This window comes from Scomber scombrus, chromosome 3, assembly GCF_963691925.1.
Source record: "Scomber scombrus chromosome 3, fScoSco1.1, whole genome shotgun sequence".
NCBI classification, from domain to species: domain Eukaryota; kingdom Metazoa; phylum Chordata; class Actinopteri; order Scombriformes; family Scombridae; genus Scomber; species Scomber scombrus.
This window is the reverse complement of record NC_084972.1, coordinates 10179596-10197978: the sequence shown is the minus strand read 5'-3', so window position 1 is coordinate 10197978 and position 18383 is coordinate 10179596. Positions and strand designations below refer to the sequence as shown.

Sequence of the window (18383 nt, the reverse complement as noted above, 5' to 3'; positions counted from 1 at the left end):
AGAAGGAGGTGAGATCATTTACTAGGTGAGATTAATTATTTATTTATTTTAAACGTGGAGCGTATTGTACGTTTAAACATAGACCAGTTTTGGTAATGGTCCAGTCCTATGACCTAAAAGAGCAGCAGATTAACATGTTGGCTCGTAATTGTATTGTAAATTACCGTGTGATGCTGGTTCAAATTTTGGAGATTAACCGATTAAAGCTCCCATCAAGTTTCTATTTTCAATCCGATGATGTAACCTCATAAATCGGCTATGTAATAAAACATATTCGATCAAGTATGCACGCAAGCTTTGTTTTGACGTGTTTACCCCAGGAATGTCCCCTTCATTCATGCACGTTACAGCTGTCCAGTGCAACCAAGTGTTGTTTTTGGGGTCCCGGTTGAGTTGAGGGAGGTTGAACGCCTTGCTCAGTGGTACCACGGCAGGAAAGCATTCAAGCACTGGTTTTCCTTTAATTCTGCAAACCCTCAGTCACAAGCTCACTTCTTCAATCTCTACACTACTGCTGCCCCTAATTTCAATCCGATTGTGTAAGAGCACAAATCGGCTGAGAAGAAAACATGTTACATCAAACTGAATGATGCAAGCTTTGACTTCACGGGTAGTCTGACTGCCAGCTGGATAAATAGGATGAGAAGGACCACTCTTCTTCAAATACCCAGCAAGACACAATGAGAAAATACTGCCCATAGTGATTAATAACAATGATAGTTTATTTATGTACCAGCAAATCTGTTTGCATTGTTTTTGACATTTTCCCTGCTTCTAAGCCAGACACTTACAGTACAGTAGCATACGATATCTGTATTTGGAGAATGTTTTCAATAAAGAAGAGCACATTTTTGTATGACATATTTACAAACAACCAAAAATACTGCAAATAAAACAGGTGAAACAGAATCAAGAACACAAAAGAAATTTACAGGTCTTCTAAGTAGTATTTGTCACTGACAAAGCACACGATGCAAGGTTAAAGAGAGACAAGTCCACATACAGTTTTCAGTGAATCATAGGTCAAGTGCTATAGCAACGACAATGCAAAGAGTCAATTGAAGTAAGGGATACTGTAACTGACAAACACAGAAAGATTAACCAATAAAGTTGGTACACTGATGAAAAACGGTTAGGAAAGAAGCTTTACAGTTTAAGACAAAACAGAAATCATGCTTTTTACTGTCTCTGAAGCTGAAAATAAGATGCCTTTGATTCCAGACAAAAATAACTTCACAGTGTAGTATAAAATAAACCCTTGAGTAGGTCAAACAACAGAACAAATTAATTATAGAGACTGCTTGAACAGTGCTGTTACATACTGGGTGTCTTCAAGTCATTGTCTGTCCACAGCGAGGGTTGAAACGCAGTATGTACGGCACGACAGGTGAACAGAATTCAATTACATGGAACATTTTTAATGCAAAAAACAGTGACTGTATGGAAAACATGTTCAAAGATCTATTGCAAAGAGGCCATGAAGATTAAGGAACTCAACTGCAATTTGAATATAAAGCTTCTGCATGTAAAGCACTGTGTACTGAGAGAGAGAGAGAGACAGGGTAACCTTAAACCGGAGCGCAGACGAAAGGCATTCATAAGGTTTAGAGTTGCATGGGAACCATAAAAGTGTAATCTGGTCCTAAGGATTTTCTCCTGCATTTACGAGGTTACTTTTTGTGTTTAATCCTGATTTATGATGCTGACTTTCCATACATGTTCATATAAGTATTCATATATGACACTGGCTGGCTGTAGCAACAGATTCCTCCACACAGAACCTTTTATAAAAAAAAAGGAGAAACAGCAGCAGAAGTCAGGTCAGAGAGAACGTGCTCAACAATCAGAGTCTTTCACTTGCATTAATATTGTTATCTTTGCAGCGAGCTTCCTCTGCTGCACTGTTTCTGCATGCTGTGTGCTGCTGTGTTCTCTGGCGCCCTCATGTGGAGCTGTACAAGGCGATTTGCTGCACCTTGCCCAGCTGGGTAAGCAGCCGCTTCATGCGTTGTTTGAGCTGAGGCAGACGGGCCAGAGGTTCAGGAGGCTCCAGTTCTCCTGTGTAGTCAAGCCAGCTCTCCAGCACTGAGGAGGACAAGCAGAAGAACAAGAGTTAGAGGTGAACAACATGCCTACAGACAGCAGAGAAAGACTCATCCTGTTCAAACAGTCAGCCTGGATTACTCTGGTATGCCAATTGAGACTAATCCATGTATGATACACTCCTCACAACCACTTGAATATGACAGCGATCTCTGGGCTGTTAAATCATTTCATGCATCATCAAAATCAAATGTAAGCTAACTTTTTGGATTGATGGGGCATTGATATAAGCATGTGTCATCGCTAATTTTCATAATCCAACCCTACTGACCATCATTTTGAGAAAGAGCCTTCAAAATGTCCTAACTCGCTGAAGAGAAAGTTACAAACTAAGTTCTTACCATCTAACTCCCGCTCAATGAAGTCCATCCTGTGTGAGACGTCATCCTGGACAGCATCTATGTGATCCAGCAGGTTGATCTGCCACTGCTGATGCTGCCTGCTGTTATCTGCGGCCTCTCCAGGATCTCTCCCGACTTCGTCCCTGATCTCAGCCTGGGACCACAAGCCACCCATCGAAGTCTAGACACATTAATATAAAATCATTCACTACATGAAGACTAGGTACAGTAACTAAGACAATGTCACAGTGACAACTTTTCCTACATGGGTTTTAAAATATTGTGTTGTCCTCTATAAACAAGACTGTGTATATAAACTTAGGGGTGGAAAAGTCAATAATGAATCCCACAGAACATTACAGTAAGAAACAACTTTGGTCTCCATCACTAACAGCTCAATTAAGTTATCTTCTACATAAGAGACTTTGGTGAGATCATGGGTACTATATTATTTTTGTGCTCTTTTACTTGACTTTAAACTGACAGTTCAACTTTATGAGAAATAATTTTCTTTATTTATAACTGTTCAGTTAATGTTGAAATGTGATTATACTGTAAGAAAAACACAATGACAACTTGGTCAGCAACATTAACACTGAACACCAGCAACAAGGAATGAACTCTAACCTTGTTACTGGTGCCTGTGGATTTAGGCTTGTCTGTCTCCAGCAGGCTCCCGTAGCGCTGCTCCCGCTCCAGTAGCTCCTCTGTGCTTCTCATGCTGTCCTCCAGCTCGGATCCCTGTCGGGTCTCCACCACCAGCCTCTGCTCCACCGCTGGGTAGTATGCTCGCGGTTTCTGGTAGCAGTGTTCACTGGTAATGTATGAGTCCTGGAAGGATGGGAAGGGATAGGAGGAGCAGGACGAAGACGAGGTGGCAGCTGTAGCGGCCCGGCTCAGCTTCTCCAGAGCATTAGACATTAGAATCTCGCCTCTTCTCATGTCCTCGTCAGGAGTCACAGGAGATGGAGCTGCGTCGCTGCCCCGACACGAGTCTGAGCTGGTCAGTGACCTCTCTACCTGCTTCCAGGGCTGACGCCACAGCTGCAGGTCAGGGTCGCTGTTGTTCCTGAAGAGCCACAGCAAAGATTAATTTACTGTGTAGACATGACATCAAATCAAAAGACGGCTATGTTGGTTTAATTGGAAACATCCTGGGAAATAATTTCTAATCCACATTTAATTTGACTTCCGTGATTAAAAAGAGCAACAGCCTCTAGTCTCTTCTTGTGTTCTCCTGTACTCACTGTAAGACGCTCATCTTCATCTGCAGTCCGTTGAGGATCTCGACAACATGATGCACGTCTCCCAGCAGCTGGTGGGTGGTGGTGATCTTCTTGGCATTTTGGTGAGAATAGTTCTCTTCCAGGAAGGAAAGGCCATACATGTGACCATTGCTCAACCATTCACGGTCATACCAGTAGCGCAGACTCTGCCTCTGACCTGAGAATAATCATGAAATTACAGTGAAATGTTATTACAATGATAAGTTCAAAGTTTTACAGGATGTGTTTCTCTAATTCTAATCATGTATTCCAGCTCTCTTTTTCATATTGGTAGTTACAAAGTGTCATTTTTCTTTAGCTAAAACCAGCTGTCACAGTGCTCTTTATTAATTAACACATTAACTGTGCTTATGGACACACTTGCAAGGCATCTTACTGTATCGTTTAGGACTACATTCTGATTTATCTGTAAAACAACAGCCAGCAGTGTTACGGCCAGGGGGGGATGAACTACAGCTCATTCATTTTAGTTTCTACTTAAATAAAATCAATAAGGCAAAAGGCAATTTGCAGCAGACAGATTCACTGTTAAAGAACGATTTTAAGAGACTTTGCTTAATCTGAACATGATCAGTAGCTTTTCTCACTCTTTTTCTTTTGACGTTCTTCAACTGGACGCATATTCTGGGCTGCGTTTGCGTCACTGGGACCCACTTTACTGTAAACTCTGGTAACCAGTGACCTCTTATAGTAGAAAACTACACTTTTTTTTCAAGGGAACATAAATAAACAGTGTAAAGCATATAGCCAATTATTTGTAAAATGTTGGTGAACTTCAATAAAATAAAACAAACTTCAGTCAGCCATTTAACATTAACATTATAATGTAAACATTTACATTTGCACCATTGGATAGTTATTAAAAAAATAAATCATATCTGTAATTTGTCACACTGTCCACTAGATGGCACACAATAGTTTGCTGTTTAAAACAGGAAGCATGCATACTATACCAGATCAGTCTGGTTGAGTGCTTTGATGATTATCACAGATTGTAATTTATAGCAAAAAGCCACTAGAATCAAAACATGTTTTTTTCCTCACCTGGTGGGTCTCTACAGATGTAGCAGGTGTATCTGTCTGGAACATTGTCTTCCAGCAGGCCCATACAGGTGCCATGCTGCCAGCACAAACAATCCTCACACTGAGGGAAGGACAAAGAAAACAATGTTATACAATAGTGACATTTTTAAAAAAAAAAGCTAGACAAAGTACAAGTTGTGACAGAAAAACTACCAGCTCACCTGGATCATGAAGTCATTCTCTTCCTCCACTTCACAGATACACCTCACGATCTCTTGATCGTTGGTGTCCACTGCGCCAGAGTCCACGCTCAGGGGTGGTGTTGTGACATCAAAATCCACCCCGTAGTCATCGTCGCTCCACCCACAGCTGTCAGTGGACCAATCACTGATGCTATCCTCATCTACAAGGAACAGGAACGAACAAGAGCTTTGAACAAGGATTTAGCTTTCCACTAGATTCATTTTATGTTTTAAATGTTACTGTAGCTCAAATTGTAATGTATAAGTTTGCAGAATGTTTTGCACTGAGTTTTAATGAATATTTGTGGTTTACAGGATGAAGCAAGCTGTAGCAGCAAAGAGCACAGGATTCAATCAATCAAGTGGAAAAAAAAAATCTGGCCTCATAGCAGCTCGTTTTATTCTGCATGTCATGATGTGTTTTGAGCAAGAACATTTGGACACAGAGACCAGGTGTGATACAGGTCAAATTCATCAAACAACATGATTGATTGAATCCGAAGGAGAAGAATGGAGGGGAAAAATGGAGAGGAAGCCATGTACAAACACAGACACACACACACACAAAACTAATACACACACACACACACCGTCATAGAGATACCCACCATCCACATGTATCTGCTCTGAGTAGCCGTATCCGGGCCTGCTGGGGTAGGCCTCAGGCTTGTGATTGTGTGAGGGGGGGGTTTTGAGTGGAAAATTCAATTTGGACGGAAGACCCAATACTGAGATGTCAATATTCTCCTCACTACCTGTGTAGTCTGTTAATACAGGGAAGGGGGAAGGGGAGGGGGGGGGGAGCAGATGTAGAACAAAATGTCAACTTTGAAAATGCCAAACAAAACGCCCATCAGGAAGTGACAAACTGCGGCACAAACAAACATTATGGAAAAATATGATAGACTCAAGAACAGTCAGGGACAATCAATGTTATACGAGTTATATATGGCCCACGTTTCAGGACTTTTAATTGTGTGAAATCAGTGGAAGGCGCTCTATACATACATCTGTGTACATGCCAAACACACTAGTGTGAATGCCAACTAAGAATAAGAGAGAAAGGTGTTGGGGATTTGTGTTTAGGTTAGTCAATATCAGTGCCACAATTAAATCTGGATTTTCATCACCAGTTGTTATAAGAGACTTAAACCAAGCTATGACTAATAGATGTAAAAGAAACGAGTTGGAGTTATTTGATTGGTGTAATGGAGGGACAGAGGCCGGTGACAGATGTAACGCTTCTCCCACACACAGAGCCTCAGCCACCACACCGACAGGAGTGAATGGAGTGCTTCATGCTTTGCAGACTTAACCGTTCCCACAATGTCACAGCAAGTGCACATGCAGAGCAGCAAGGTGTGTGACGAGGTCGGACGCCAGGGACCCCTTCTTACCGGACTTGGCCTTCTTTTTCTTCTTTCTCTTCTTTAGTTTAATGCGGAGAAAGTCCTTCTGTTTCGGTTTCTCTTTCAGCCTGTCTTTTACTGACCCTGTGGAGCGGTAAGTGGCAAGAGTTAAGCCCTGTGTGAGTGGAGCTTTCACTACAGGTTACTATCCTAGGAGCAAACACAATCAACTGCTATAATTATTGCAAGAGGAAGGACTCTAACACACACAATCTTACTGACCAATGTCAAAACCGCTCTTCTCCGAGTCCTGCTGCTGGCATCCATTCCTGTCCAGCTGGTTCTCCTTGCTCTTCTCCCGAAGCAGTGCTCTCTGCTGATGGCCCTGGGTGTTGACTGCAGGCGGGGCTGATGTGCGTCTGCATGCAGTTTTCACCTCACCACGGGGAGCCACACCAGCTCCAACAGAATCTGAATGAAATTGAAAGGCAAACATAAGCAAACAACAAAGGAAATGCAATATATAGACAACACAGCCTTGTTTTCAAAGCATACGATTGGTAATTACAGCATGTAAGTTTATTGCTGCATGACCTGCCAGTTGGTTTGAGCATTGTAGAAATAGCAGCTGACCCAGATTATTACAAAACTACTCCTGTCGCTGTAACTGGGATGGAAGTGAAACTGGAGAGGAACTCACGCATCGAGGCAGAGATAGTGCGCCTTCTTTTTGGGGTGTCTAAACTGGTGGTGGTAGCCTGTTTCTCAGAGGCCCTGGTCTGGACGCTTCTGGTGGGGCTACGCTCCCCCTCTGGAGGCTGCTCCTCGCCGTGGTAATATTTCATATGGTAGTGCAGCAGCTTGGCCTTACGGAATGACTTTGTGCAGCCAGGAGCGCTGCACTTAAACGGGTTATGGTCGAGGTTGATGGACAGGACAGGAGGAGGTTGGTTTTTGATGACTCTGTACACTGAAACAAGGAACACTACGAGTCAGGTATGTAAAGGACACTTCAAAGAATCGCAAGAGATGACTGTTTTTGTATAACATATCAGGTTATGGGATGTACTCACATGGTTCTCTGCTGAATCTGTTAGGGTTGTGGAAACCCTGCTTCCTTACCGCTATCAAAGATAAAAGAGGCATGCATTTATTCACCTAAGTTTTAAAAATATACCCAGATGATATGTGTTATTTACATTCTGCGACTTTTCCTCATTAACACTTACGTTTCACAGGCTGAGGAGGAGGAACATCCTCTGCAGGCTGAGAGCTCTCCGATTGGATGTTTGGCTTCTGCTCCACATCTCCATTGGATTCTGTGGTTGTCATAGTGACAGACACCTGCTCCGTCTGACTGGACATGTCTGTGTATGGCTTGGGTGACTCTGTATATGGCTTTGTTCCACACTGTTCTGTTTCCGCCTCCTCCTTTTTCACCTCTCCGTTAACATGACATTTCTCATCCTTTTGATCATCATTGTCTTCCTCCTTCACTCCATTTAGGAGTCCTGTCCCCTTGTCTGTGTCCTGGGGCTTGTTCTGGTCTGCTTGCTCTGATGTTTCCTCTTCCTGTTTAATGGCGGCTGCAACCTCTGCCTCACCATTCGTTTTCTTGTTCTTCTCGTTCACCATGCGCTCTTCACGCTCCTCATCCTCACTGTTGCTCTCCTCCTCCTGGTCGGAGGTGCTGCGTCTGGCCCGTTTGTTCTTGGGACCACCATTCTCCTGAGGCCTCCTGTCCCTGCGGTTTGGGAGTCTCCTAACCATGTTCCTTTCAGAAGACCGAGACTTTCCTCCTTTCTATTTTTCAGCAAGGTTAGGGAAACAAGGGTAGAAAATGGTGCATAAGATATGATTGACAGAGGACAAAACATACATAGCAAGATTTATGACCACTAATGACACGTACCTCATTAATAAAAGGCTTCACGTGTATCTCCTTCACTGTCTGGATGACACCATCATAGAATTTCACAGTGTAGGATGCTGAGGGCAATAACAGGAGAACAAACTGTTGGAAACAATGTTTTACACAAGCACCAGCTGCTGGCTATGTAGCTGATTAGAGGTTAGTTTTTAAGTAGACACTCTTAAATTCTTCCTTTTGTTGTTAGTGGGAGATATTCCCTTATTTAGAATTTTCTAGTTGTGCATGAGCTAGATCTATCTTCATAGTTTCACTTCCCTGTGCCAGTGCAGGAGAGATCTTGTTTTGCTACTATTGAATGCTATCCAAAACCACACTTTTCCTTTCGAAAGCAAATGTGACAGTTAACTTATTTACTATTAACTTTTGTTGAGACTATGCTCCACATTGCTTTTGCAATCTTATACGAAAACGACATAAGTTTAATAATCCAAAGTAAACAATAACATGAAATGCTGTGATTTAGTCACATCTTTAATAATCGATAACTCAAAATAGTATTAAAACATAGTTATTTAAAAGTTTTAAGATTGCTCTATTCAAACTTCAATACAAATATTTATTACTTGAAGTTATTGATACTCACCATCTTTATTGACTGAAATGACCTTAGCGGGATAGAAACGGCAGTCAGACCAGCTGGCCAGAACCCTATCATTCACTTGAAACCCCTGGAAGGAAGGACAGAGACATTCGACCTAGGAAAATCTCATAGGGAGTGTTCTAAGTTTACTACCAAGAAGCGCATATCCATTCAGCTCACAATATGCAAATAAAACATCAGTATCATGTTTCAGCTGTACAGAAAGACAGATAAAGAAACCCTCAGTGCAAAAACACACTGTGATCAAAGGCTAGAGAGAAACATACAAAATAAAAGCATGCATAAGTCGCATCCTTAGCTTACAGGTACAGGAGTGTCGTCCTGCTGCAGGCCTTGCCGCCTCAGCTGGATCCTCTCCACAGGCCTCAGGTAAGGACTTGTCCACTCAAACCACTCGTCGTAACGGTGGCTCCACTGTCTGTAATGGATCAGTACTTTTTCATCCTCATAGTCAATCTTCTCTATGTTGGCAGCATACCTACAGGTAAAAACAGAAATTCAAAAATGCATAATTCATGTTACAGGTTGAGTTATTTATCCTTTATCTCGAGTTATCATATGAACAGTAGAACACTAGAAATTAATCAAACTTATTAAAATTACAAACATGAAGAAACAACAATGAATGATTGATTTGACACTGCTAAACAGAGAGGATGGTGTACTGTGGGCAGTGTTTGACATTACCATTATTTCTTTATTCACTGACAAATTTGGTAATTACTTCATAGTTGCTACTTCCAGTAACACAGAGTTACTGACAATTTTGAAGGTGAGCCTGTTTGCTATCTTTCCTGGAGTGGGATTAAAAGCTTCCTAATTTTGTTGGGAGATGGCTAGCATCCACCAAAACTGTAAGAATAAACTATCCAGTAGCTGGCTAGCTAGCCACAGTTAAACTGAGGGATCAACTGAGTTTTGCTCAGAGGTAAGAGGGTCTGTAACACTGGCAGCTTCACTGAGAGGACAAGATCACTGGGGTGAGCCGTCTGTCAGTATATAGCTCCACTATGAAAATTAGCTGCTGTGCAAGTCGCCTTCAGTAAAAAACGGTAACCATTAAAAGACACACTGTCAACAGTTCCCACACACCTTACAACACTGATTTATAATAATACAGTAAGGGTCACAGTTTAATATTTAACTATCGGTCATTATCAATTGCAGACTAAGGCTGCTTTGGTGAGTGCACGCCCACCAACAGCTGTTGTTTACTGGCAGAGGGGCAGTGACACAACGCAAAGTGTGAGAGGCGTCCTGCACTCTTTTCTAAATCTTCTAATGTTTGATAAACATACAAAATGGCAAGCACAGGCCCAGGAAGGAGAGGATGTGCATTTCAGTGAGAGGGTGAAGGAAGTACACAGTTACGCGGATGGAGAGGAATGAATGAGGCCATGACTCACCAGTTTTTGAGGCTGTCTCTGGCCTCAAGCTGAGCTCCCACCTCAAATGTTATCCCTCTTCTGTTAGGGGGTGTCTTACTCATACTGCCCACATCAAGGCTCCCTTCCTGTACACACACACAAACACACAAACGTTAACCAATAAACACCTACAACAGTATGTCTTTGGTTACACTACTGAGGAACACAAATTGTGTGTAGACAAGAACACAAAATAAACGTGACTACTGAGGACTTTACAGACAGTCTTGCAGTCAGCTCTGTCTCAGGTTTCTAATAATTATCTTACCAGAAGACTGTGGCAATCACAGCTTTGCACCTGAGTAGCAATTTTGGTGTTAAGGCAAGTAAGCCACTCCCACTGTATACCAGATGAACAATAATGCAGCCAAGGCTGGGAAAAAAACAGTCAACAGTTTTTTTATGTTGACAACAGTGTCAACATATCCAAGCTACAGATTACACATGTTGTAACATTGTGCAACACAGTGTATGGCAAAGGGAAACTGTCAGATTAAAAGGTGAGCCATGCCCCTCAATGGTGGTGAAATGTATAACTAATATTAGATGTTCAGTGATCACTAGTTGCAGCAGCAGGTGTGTCTAAAACGTCTTCACACAGATTTCTATGAGGGTCTTTATCGAAATGATCAATATCTAATTTAAGCATTATTTCATTCCGTATATGAAGAAGACACAATAGGAGATGGTACACAATTGACTACAATAGCATAAGCACCCATCAGTGCAGTAGGCGGAAAATTATACACCATTTATATCCATCGATTTCTATCTAAAAGCATAATCTTCTTAAACGGAGTCTCTTTCTGGTGCAGTCTCGTCAAATACAGGCCCACAGTCCACTGCTGATTTTCAGCCCCTATGCTGACGGAAAATAGCGATACCCTCCCGATAATAGCGCCTCTTTGTCAGGATTACATAATACACAGAACCATTAGCCGCGCTTTTTTAAAAGCTACAATATTTATATTATAAAGCGCATCGTCTTACTTTTATCCGGGCATGTAGCTTACTCGGTTCACCATAGCGGAGACAGTCTGGAGTTATTGGCTTTCAGTGCAACCTACAAACCGGATATCTCCACACTAGTCGGCCCACGTGTTTTCTGGTCAGCCGCTTTCACGTATAGACACAATAGGAGACAATGGGAGCGACCCCTGAAATGATCCGCCTGTTGCAGGCAGACAACCACCACGATATCAAAAAGGTCGAAAAACATCCTACTCGGTAAAATACAGGATTTCCATTTTCATCGGATGGTTTTTTGTTTTTTTTAATGGCCCGCACAAGTGCACAGAGAGGCAGACAGACGACAGCGACACAGGCAGGGCGCAAACGCAGAGCTGCTGATGCCACAACCATGACTCAGGAAACAAGATGAACAACAATAAGTAAAATATGCTAAATAAAAAAGAGGATAATAACATTTCACTAATGAGTTTAAACGTGCGTTTATATATTAGACGCAAAAACAACTTGCAACCCACACCCTTGTAAGTTTTTACAACGACACATCCAGTGAGCCTGATTAGTCGTGAATATTTTATTGCACACAATACTGCGTCAAGATGATGTTTCACTACCTTACCGATTTCTTATTTTTAATCACCTCGCCAACACTTTATTGTCCGGTGTTTTATAACCAGTGGGTGTAGCTCCATCATCTACGTAACCTCTTAACGCAAATATGATTGGTCGAAGGAATCTAGTGTGGGCGACATACGCACATCTGATTGGTTGGCAAGATGTCACTCATTGACCTCTTCGGGGCCTCGCGCTAAGGCCTACTTCTTCATACTTTTTCTGCATTAAACTTCTCCAACTGTGAAAACCACGGAGTCGTATAAAACCTTTAAGTGGAAAAATGACACGACTACCAAGGAAACACGCCTGTAATGACACGAAAAGACAACTTCGTGTGCTAACATAACACTGTATCACCTAGTTCGTCACATATGTTTTGAACTGAAAAAGCCGACATGCGGCATCACAACCACATCTACGCTGTTTGATGCATCTACAAAAACGGGCCTATTTCGCGATGCCGTGAGGAATTATAAACTCTTAAACGCAAAGAAGGGTATGGTTTGGGCTGCTTACCTGTTCTCCAGTCACTGTATGTCCAGTTCGGTGTAAAATATGCAATATTATTCCTTCAAAGTGCAGGTACCGCTGCCTCCGCCTGTCTCCCCAGATCACGCAGTTGTATTTCTTGCCGTTGCATTCACCACCAGCGCGGGTAGAGCGGCGCTACACTGCGCATGCGCCTACAACGGTCCCCAAGCCGTCATGTATCTCGATGCCAAAACAAGTTGTTTATAAATGTCAGCTTTATGTAATTTCATCAGTGTATTAAAACAGCTCAAGACTGTGAAACGGAGCAACTTTAAATCTAAACTGACCTGTTTTCACTATTCGAAGAGGGCTTTACAATGGAGACTTACATTAATCAAATATAGGCCAACATAATTGTTGGTCTCTCTCTCTCTCTCTCTCTCTCTCTCTCTCTCTCTCTCTCTCTCTCTCTCTCTCTCTCTCTCTCTGTCACACACACACACACACACACGCATTTATTTATGGATTATGGATGAATATGTGGATTTGTCCACCATTTTAGACTGTAATAAATGTATTTAATTGATGAATGTATATAATAATAGTAGGAATTTTGTGTGATCATTCCGATTTCTCGTTATTGTGCTTGTTTTTCCTCTGTGTAAGTACTTTGCATCAAATGTGGATCATAGGACTATATCCCTTCATTTCAACTCAGTCTCTCCCAGGGTTCATAATTGTGGCTGGCAGATTTACTTCACTCACAAGCCATAAGACAATGGTAATCTATTGAGCAGCTGGTTTGAACATTGACTAGCCATTTTGTCGTCGGACAAAAAAAGTTAATTTCGAACCCTGCTTTCTATCTAGTCTATCTATCCAACCACAATGGGGAAAAAACTACTACAAAAATGCCCAATTTTAATGAATTAACAAAACTGTATGCATGATTTTAATGGGAGCTGAGTCTAACTACTGCCCACAATTAGTGCAATTAGTGATCACATACATTTCTGAAATAAAGGTAGAGGTGCAAAATGATAATACACAAGTAATGTGCCTCAAACAGTATAGTGAAGTACAACACTTATGGATATTTCACCCTTATTTAATTTATAGATATAGACCATGAACTATAGCTAGATGGATGATGGCATGAATCAAAATGAAACTATAAACTAACTGAATGTTTTAATGAAACCATTGTAGCATATTAACATGATAAAGTACAACATGACTAATACATTTACTGTTACATGCAGACACATTGTAAGTCTGTACAAAATAACAGAGTCTTTGTCTTTAGGAAATACCTTTAGAACTCATGGTTACTCTCTGAATAAATGTTTTTTGCAGTTTGGATGATTTGAAAGTAAAAGTTATGCTGCTCTTTGTCACTAAGTGTACTTTTTGAAAGAGGCTCTCTTTAAATGTATTTCATCCTGTGTGTTTTTTCTGAAACTTGTTCCAGCCCCACAGACTTAGGTCAGAGGTCATCTTACCCTGCTGTCATGGTCACAGTACCAGCACAGCTTTTCTGTAGTGGTGGACAGGTACATGATTGCTACAGAGGGACAGATGAAGCAGGTGGCAGCTTTGTGCACTGACGTGCATGAAAGGACACACGGCTGAATATGTACAGATTGGAGTGAGGTTGATGCAGTGTGACAGGAGGGGGAGTAGCTGACTTCTGTTTGTTAAACCTTTGACCTGAGCAGAAGCAGTTACAGTTACATAATTCTAGGAAAATACACTATTAAAAACCCTCTGAATGTTGTGTGACTAAAGCTGACATGAGATGCACTCATTAGATAAGACAGATGGATCTTTTCTTCTCCCAAAACAACACATTTCTGACAAAATATTTTCAAAGCATAAGTTTTCTTTTGCTGTATCAAAACTACTGCATTATAATGTGTAGATTATTTCCCCAATTAACTTTATAGACATTACAAACATTAAAATGCTAGAAAATAACAAGTAAATCCCATTGTAAATTCACAGATCCCAAGTTGACATCTTTAATGTCTTTAAATAGCCTTTGTCTGTTTAAAAAAATAATTGAAATGATGAATCAGTTATCAAATTGGAGAATATCCCACCAATGTTTCATTAACTACTATTCTTACACTGACATTGTATTATTCAGTCAATGTGTGAAGTTTCAAAGATTGATTTCTTATTCCCAGATATACTTTAAATCTAATAAATTCATCACAAGAAGCACATGAAATATTATATTGTTACTGAGTTTAATTTGTTTTATTACAATTTGACACCTGATTATGATTTTGTCTTTAAAAGGCATAATTGAACAATGGTTGTGGATTATGCTGACATTTTCTCTTTGATTTGTCTATATGTCAGTGATGACGATACAATGTAGTGAGAGATACAAGTCAGCCTTGGTGTGTCCTGGTGCTTCTCATTCCCCTTCATCTTCTGTCTCCTCTCAGCTACTTTCAAACCAGTCCCCACAATGACCACAAACCAAACAGGAAGTGACCCATGTACAACTGAACAAACCTTTATTTATGGACAGTGATTCTATATTTTAAGAAGAAGGTAATGCAAACACACATATACACACATGGAAAGTGGTTTGAATCAGTCCTATGTTCAAAAGGCAAGCGGTTACAGCAGAGAAATAAACAGTAATTACAAAAACACTTTTTTTTATTGCTCTTTACAGCAACATTTAACTTCACCCTTAGCCTGGATCATTAGAATACACTTGAGGAGAGTTATAACTATTTACACACAGAATTTATTTACATTGGCAAAGCCTGAGGGGGACACAAAAAGCTTACTCTACATTCTCATAGTGCTTGACAGTTGAACAATACTCCATTCTCAGTATGGGGGGGGTTTGTGATGGATCGATGACATTTTTCAGTCCTTGAGATAGGCCATGTACATTTATCACATCCAACACCCGTTTTATCATAAGACCTGAGCCAAAAAACATAGACCACAAACAAAAGAGAACACAACTCCAATTGAAAGATTTCTTATAGATAATAGAGAAAGAGAACTATCATTTGAATTACCAACATCACAAATTACAGCACTCTTGTCTGGCTTCAGTTTGAGTGTTCAGAGTCGTAAAAAAAATCAAAGCACTTCCAAGTTAGTTTTCTTAGAAAAATCGCTCTCTGCATGTCCAGCTTTGAAATGTAGGCTCTGTACTCAAAATAGTCAAAATAGTTGCGGCGGTGTGGCTTCTTGTCTCGTAAAAATGAAATACGAGGAGGCCAGTCATCAGTACAACTACTCAAAACAGCACAAGCTTATTAATAAGACACCATTAAAAGATTTATTTTACTTTTCATATTTTCAGTTTTCTGTACATGATAAAAGAAGACCGTGTCTTTGTTCACACTCTGACAGTCACACGCACACAAACACACTTGAATGAAACCAGAGAGTCAAAACAGAGGCAGAGCATCAACGCTTCTGTCTTTAGTTTGTTAGCAAGTGATTACTTTTGAAGTGAATCATGTAAGACTCTCACTTTACCCAGCTCAGTTGTTGTACAATTACATTGTAGTACTACCCATTAAGTAGGAAATGAAAGAGGAAATCTGTTTTCACATGCAGTGGTTAGAAAATTACAGTCATGTTAAAGCTAGCTCCAAGGATACAATCTGAGTATCCGTGAGTTGCTTCTTGGCTCTCACATGCCGTCACTGTGGATTCTAGTATCAAAAAAACACAGTGAAACTTCAGCTGATGTGTATTGTCTCTCAGTAAGAAAGCAGAAGAGCACACAAGTCAATGTCCAAGCTGTTTTCTTACTCCAGCTGTTGCAAGAGTTGTCATATCTCACCCCGTGAGTTTCCAGTGTGGTCTGAACAGAGACAGTGTTAATGTATGATTGTAGGTTACTGTGTAAATGTGTAACTGTAGATGCTGGAGGGCTGATCCAGCACCCGAGGTGGGTTCTGTGGTTTGCAGAGTCTAAACCACCCCTTCAATGAAACTGGTATCGAGGTGAACAATGAGCATTCTCAGGAAGGACATCTCTTTGCGCGTGTTTTCGAAGATGATCCGCGGGTCGTCTGATTGGCATCGGAGGCAGTTGGGGGCCATAACCATGGCCAGGTTGTTCACGTCCATCTTGGTTATGGCCACATTAGAAGGCTGGGCGAATACCTAGAGATAGTCAGAAGGCACCAATAAGATAAAGCAATGAGCAGGGCAGAGTATACAGATTGAGCTGCAGACTGCAGCGAGTAATGCATTCAGTTATCAGGTCAAATCAGTTAATTTTCAGTTTTTAATCAGATTAAATGTGATATAGGTGCAGTATTTCAAGTTGAGACTTGTTGTTGAGGTATGTTTTCTGAGTAGCTTTTGTTTTGTAAAGTTGTGAGGATTAGTTTGACTGCTATTTGTAGGAGAGTCAACAAAAGATTAAAACTAACAGAAAATATTGTGTTCTTTTTTGGTTTAGTTCTTTAAATATTTTTGTATACAATTTTTGTGGTCACATTATGGTTTTTCATTAAAACACACTAAAGAAAAATGGAAACAATTAGGAAGAATGAGAAAAAGACCGCAGGCGAAAAATATGTGGTTATAGTCACAATGGTGTTTCTAGAATGGGAACCTGGGTTAAATATGCTTGTGTGTGAATGTGGTTACCTGCAGGAAGTGGATGAAGTAGCAGAGCACCAGCCTGTTGAGCTCAGGCAGAGACTGAACCACAGCGATGGCCGCCACTGGATCATCGCAGTTACTGACGCACTGCATATAGAAGTTCATGGGGATGAGAGGTTCCTCCAGCTCCCGATACCACAGCTTCATCAGGGAGGCTGAACGAGACAAAACACACTCTTAATATGCCTATTTAAACTCTGTGTGTACACGCAAATGACACAAAGCAACAAATAAATCACATGAAAATGCATCCCTCCTCACCAGGAACGTTGGGATCTGACAGATTCTCCGGGATCCTCCACTGATCTACTTGGAGCTTCAATGCATTCACTTCATCAATGTCTCCAGGCACCCTGAGGACAAAGACAAAGATATGTCAGTTACATTCAGTGGCCACAAGGGGGAACCCTACCTCTATCACAACAGATCCTCCATGCCTTGCAGCAATTCCATTACTTATGTTCACCCAATTGGCTTCAAATGAGGCCTGGTGGCTCAAAGTACTCGGTTCTTTGTTTGCAGTACTTCTTTGGAACAAAACAAAAACACAATAAACATAATATAACCAAACAACAGTCTGTTCAGGAGAGTCCCCTTATGGGCAGAAGCGTTTCACAGGGAGATCCGTATACAGTATGTTTGACCAAAAGAACAAATGGAGATGTAACAGAATTACATTTGCTGGGGTAAACGCTACACAAACACACAGTAGTGAAGCTCCCACGTGCTTGTAAGTTTAAGCAATAATGTAAACACAGATTATGAAGTATCAAATTAAACAGTGCAGGTCTCAGCAACAAAGCAGGGTTGTGTTTGTTCTGCTGTCTGTTCTGTGTACTGAACACAGGGGGAGCCTACTTTGATATGAGGGGACACAGGAGACCACACACACATTTGTTTATATACACTATACATGCAATATAGTACAGTACACACACATACACTACATAAGAACCTTCTCTAGTTTCCTAGACTGCGCCTCTCTGACACCACTCGAGTGGAGGCACGTGATTGGATGAGTCGGGTCTGTCTTACCTGAAGATGCCCTCTGTCTGAGCCCCGCCGAGAGCCAGGACATACTGGGAAAGCTGAACCTGCACCCAAGGCAGTTTCCTGTCTGGGAAGAGCTCGCTTTGCCTCTCCATCACCTCCTCCAGGGAGCTGCCGAACAGGGAGGGGGTGACGATAGCCCGCCTACTGTGGTCGATCTCTTCCAAGGTGGGCTTGCGTAGCCCCTGGGAGGGGACAAAGGGGGGAAAAAACGAAAGATTTACTACCTGCGCATGTCAGGGACTAGGATACTAATCACGTCTGTGTCTGCAGGTGCGCTACTATGACTGTACCTGTGTTTATGTCTTTAC

The 18383-nt window shown here is 41.3% G+C and overlaps 3 protein-coding genes across 7 annotated transcripts in view; all 3 read right to left on the bottom strand.

The window, feature by feature from the left end:
• The window catches only part of ndrg3a (ndrg family member 3a), a 33044-nt gene extending 32544 nt beyond the window's left edge, over positions 1–500 (bottom strand). Inside the window, exon 1 of the mRNA XM_062416302.1 lies at positions 316–500. The gene's annotated coding sequence lies outside the window, so the exon portion shown is untranslated. The remainder of the gene's footprint in view (positions 1–315) is intronic.
• Positions 501–700: 200 nt separating this feature from the next.
• Positions 701–12493, bottom strand: phf20a (PHD finger protein 20, a). Of its 3 annotated transcripts, none has more exons than XM_062416299.1 (17): positions 12406–12493; positions 10285–10391; positions 9182–9356; positions 8861–8945; positions 8257–8333; positions 7574–8147; positions 7418–7468; positions 7045–7314; positions 6627–6815; positions 6393–6488; positions 5604–5759; positions 4975–5156; positions 4775–4874; positions 3692–3887; positions 3072–3513; positions 2445–2625; positions 701–2085 (listed from the first exon to the last, which is right to left on the bottom strand). In XM_062416299.1, the coding sequence occupies exons 2-17, from the start codon at positions 10365–10367 to the stop codon at positions 1943–1945; spliced, it is 3000 nt and encodes a 999-aa protein (XP_062272283.1). In that variant the 5' UTR covers positions 10368–10391; positions 12406–12493; the 3' UTR covers positions 701–1942. The 3 variants fall into 3 exon arrangements, with proteins under 3 accessions (XP_062272283.1, XP_062272282.1, XP_062272284.1); XM_062416298.1 differs by lacking the exon at positions 12406–12493 and adding an exon at positions 11296–11334; XM_062416300.1 differs by lacking the exons at positions 5604–5759; positions 12406–12493 and adding an exon at positions 11296–11334.
• A 2224-nt stretch (positions 12494–14717) lies between these two features.
• arhgap46a (Rho GTPase activating protein 46a) overlaps positions 14718–18383 on the bottom strand; it is a 33407-nt gene continuing 29741 nt past the window's right edge. For all 3 annotated transcript variants that reach the window (XM_062416297.1, XM_062416295.1, XM_062416296.1), the window contains exons 7-10: positions 18058–18257; positions 17284–17375; positions 17008–17177; positions 14718–16515 (exon numbers count right to left, since the gene is read on the bottom strand). In XM_062416297.1, coding sequence (XP_062272281.1) covers positions 16321–16515; positions 17008–17177; positions 17284–17375; positions 18058–18257 — 657 coding nt within the window. In that variant the 3' untranslated portion in view covers positions 14718–16320. The remainder of the gene's footprint in view (positions 16516–17007; positions 17178–17283; positions 17376–18057; positions 18258–18383) is intronic.

Bases quoted from the DNA above. Each gene is read 5' to 3' on its own strand.
- phf20a (XM_062416299.1), bottom strand. From the start codon at position 10,367: ATGAGTAAGACACCCCCTAACAGAAGAGGGATAACATTTGAGGTGGGA. The intron at 8,946-9,181 runs GTAAGCTAAGGA...CCTTCCTTCCAG, and splicing joins AGGACGACACTCCTGTACCT to GGGTTTCAAGTGAATGATAG. The intron at 3,514-3,691 runs GTGAGTACAGGA...GTGGCTCTTCAG, and splicing joins ATGAAGATGAGCGTCTTACA to GAACAACAGCGACCCTGACC.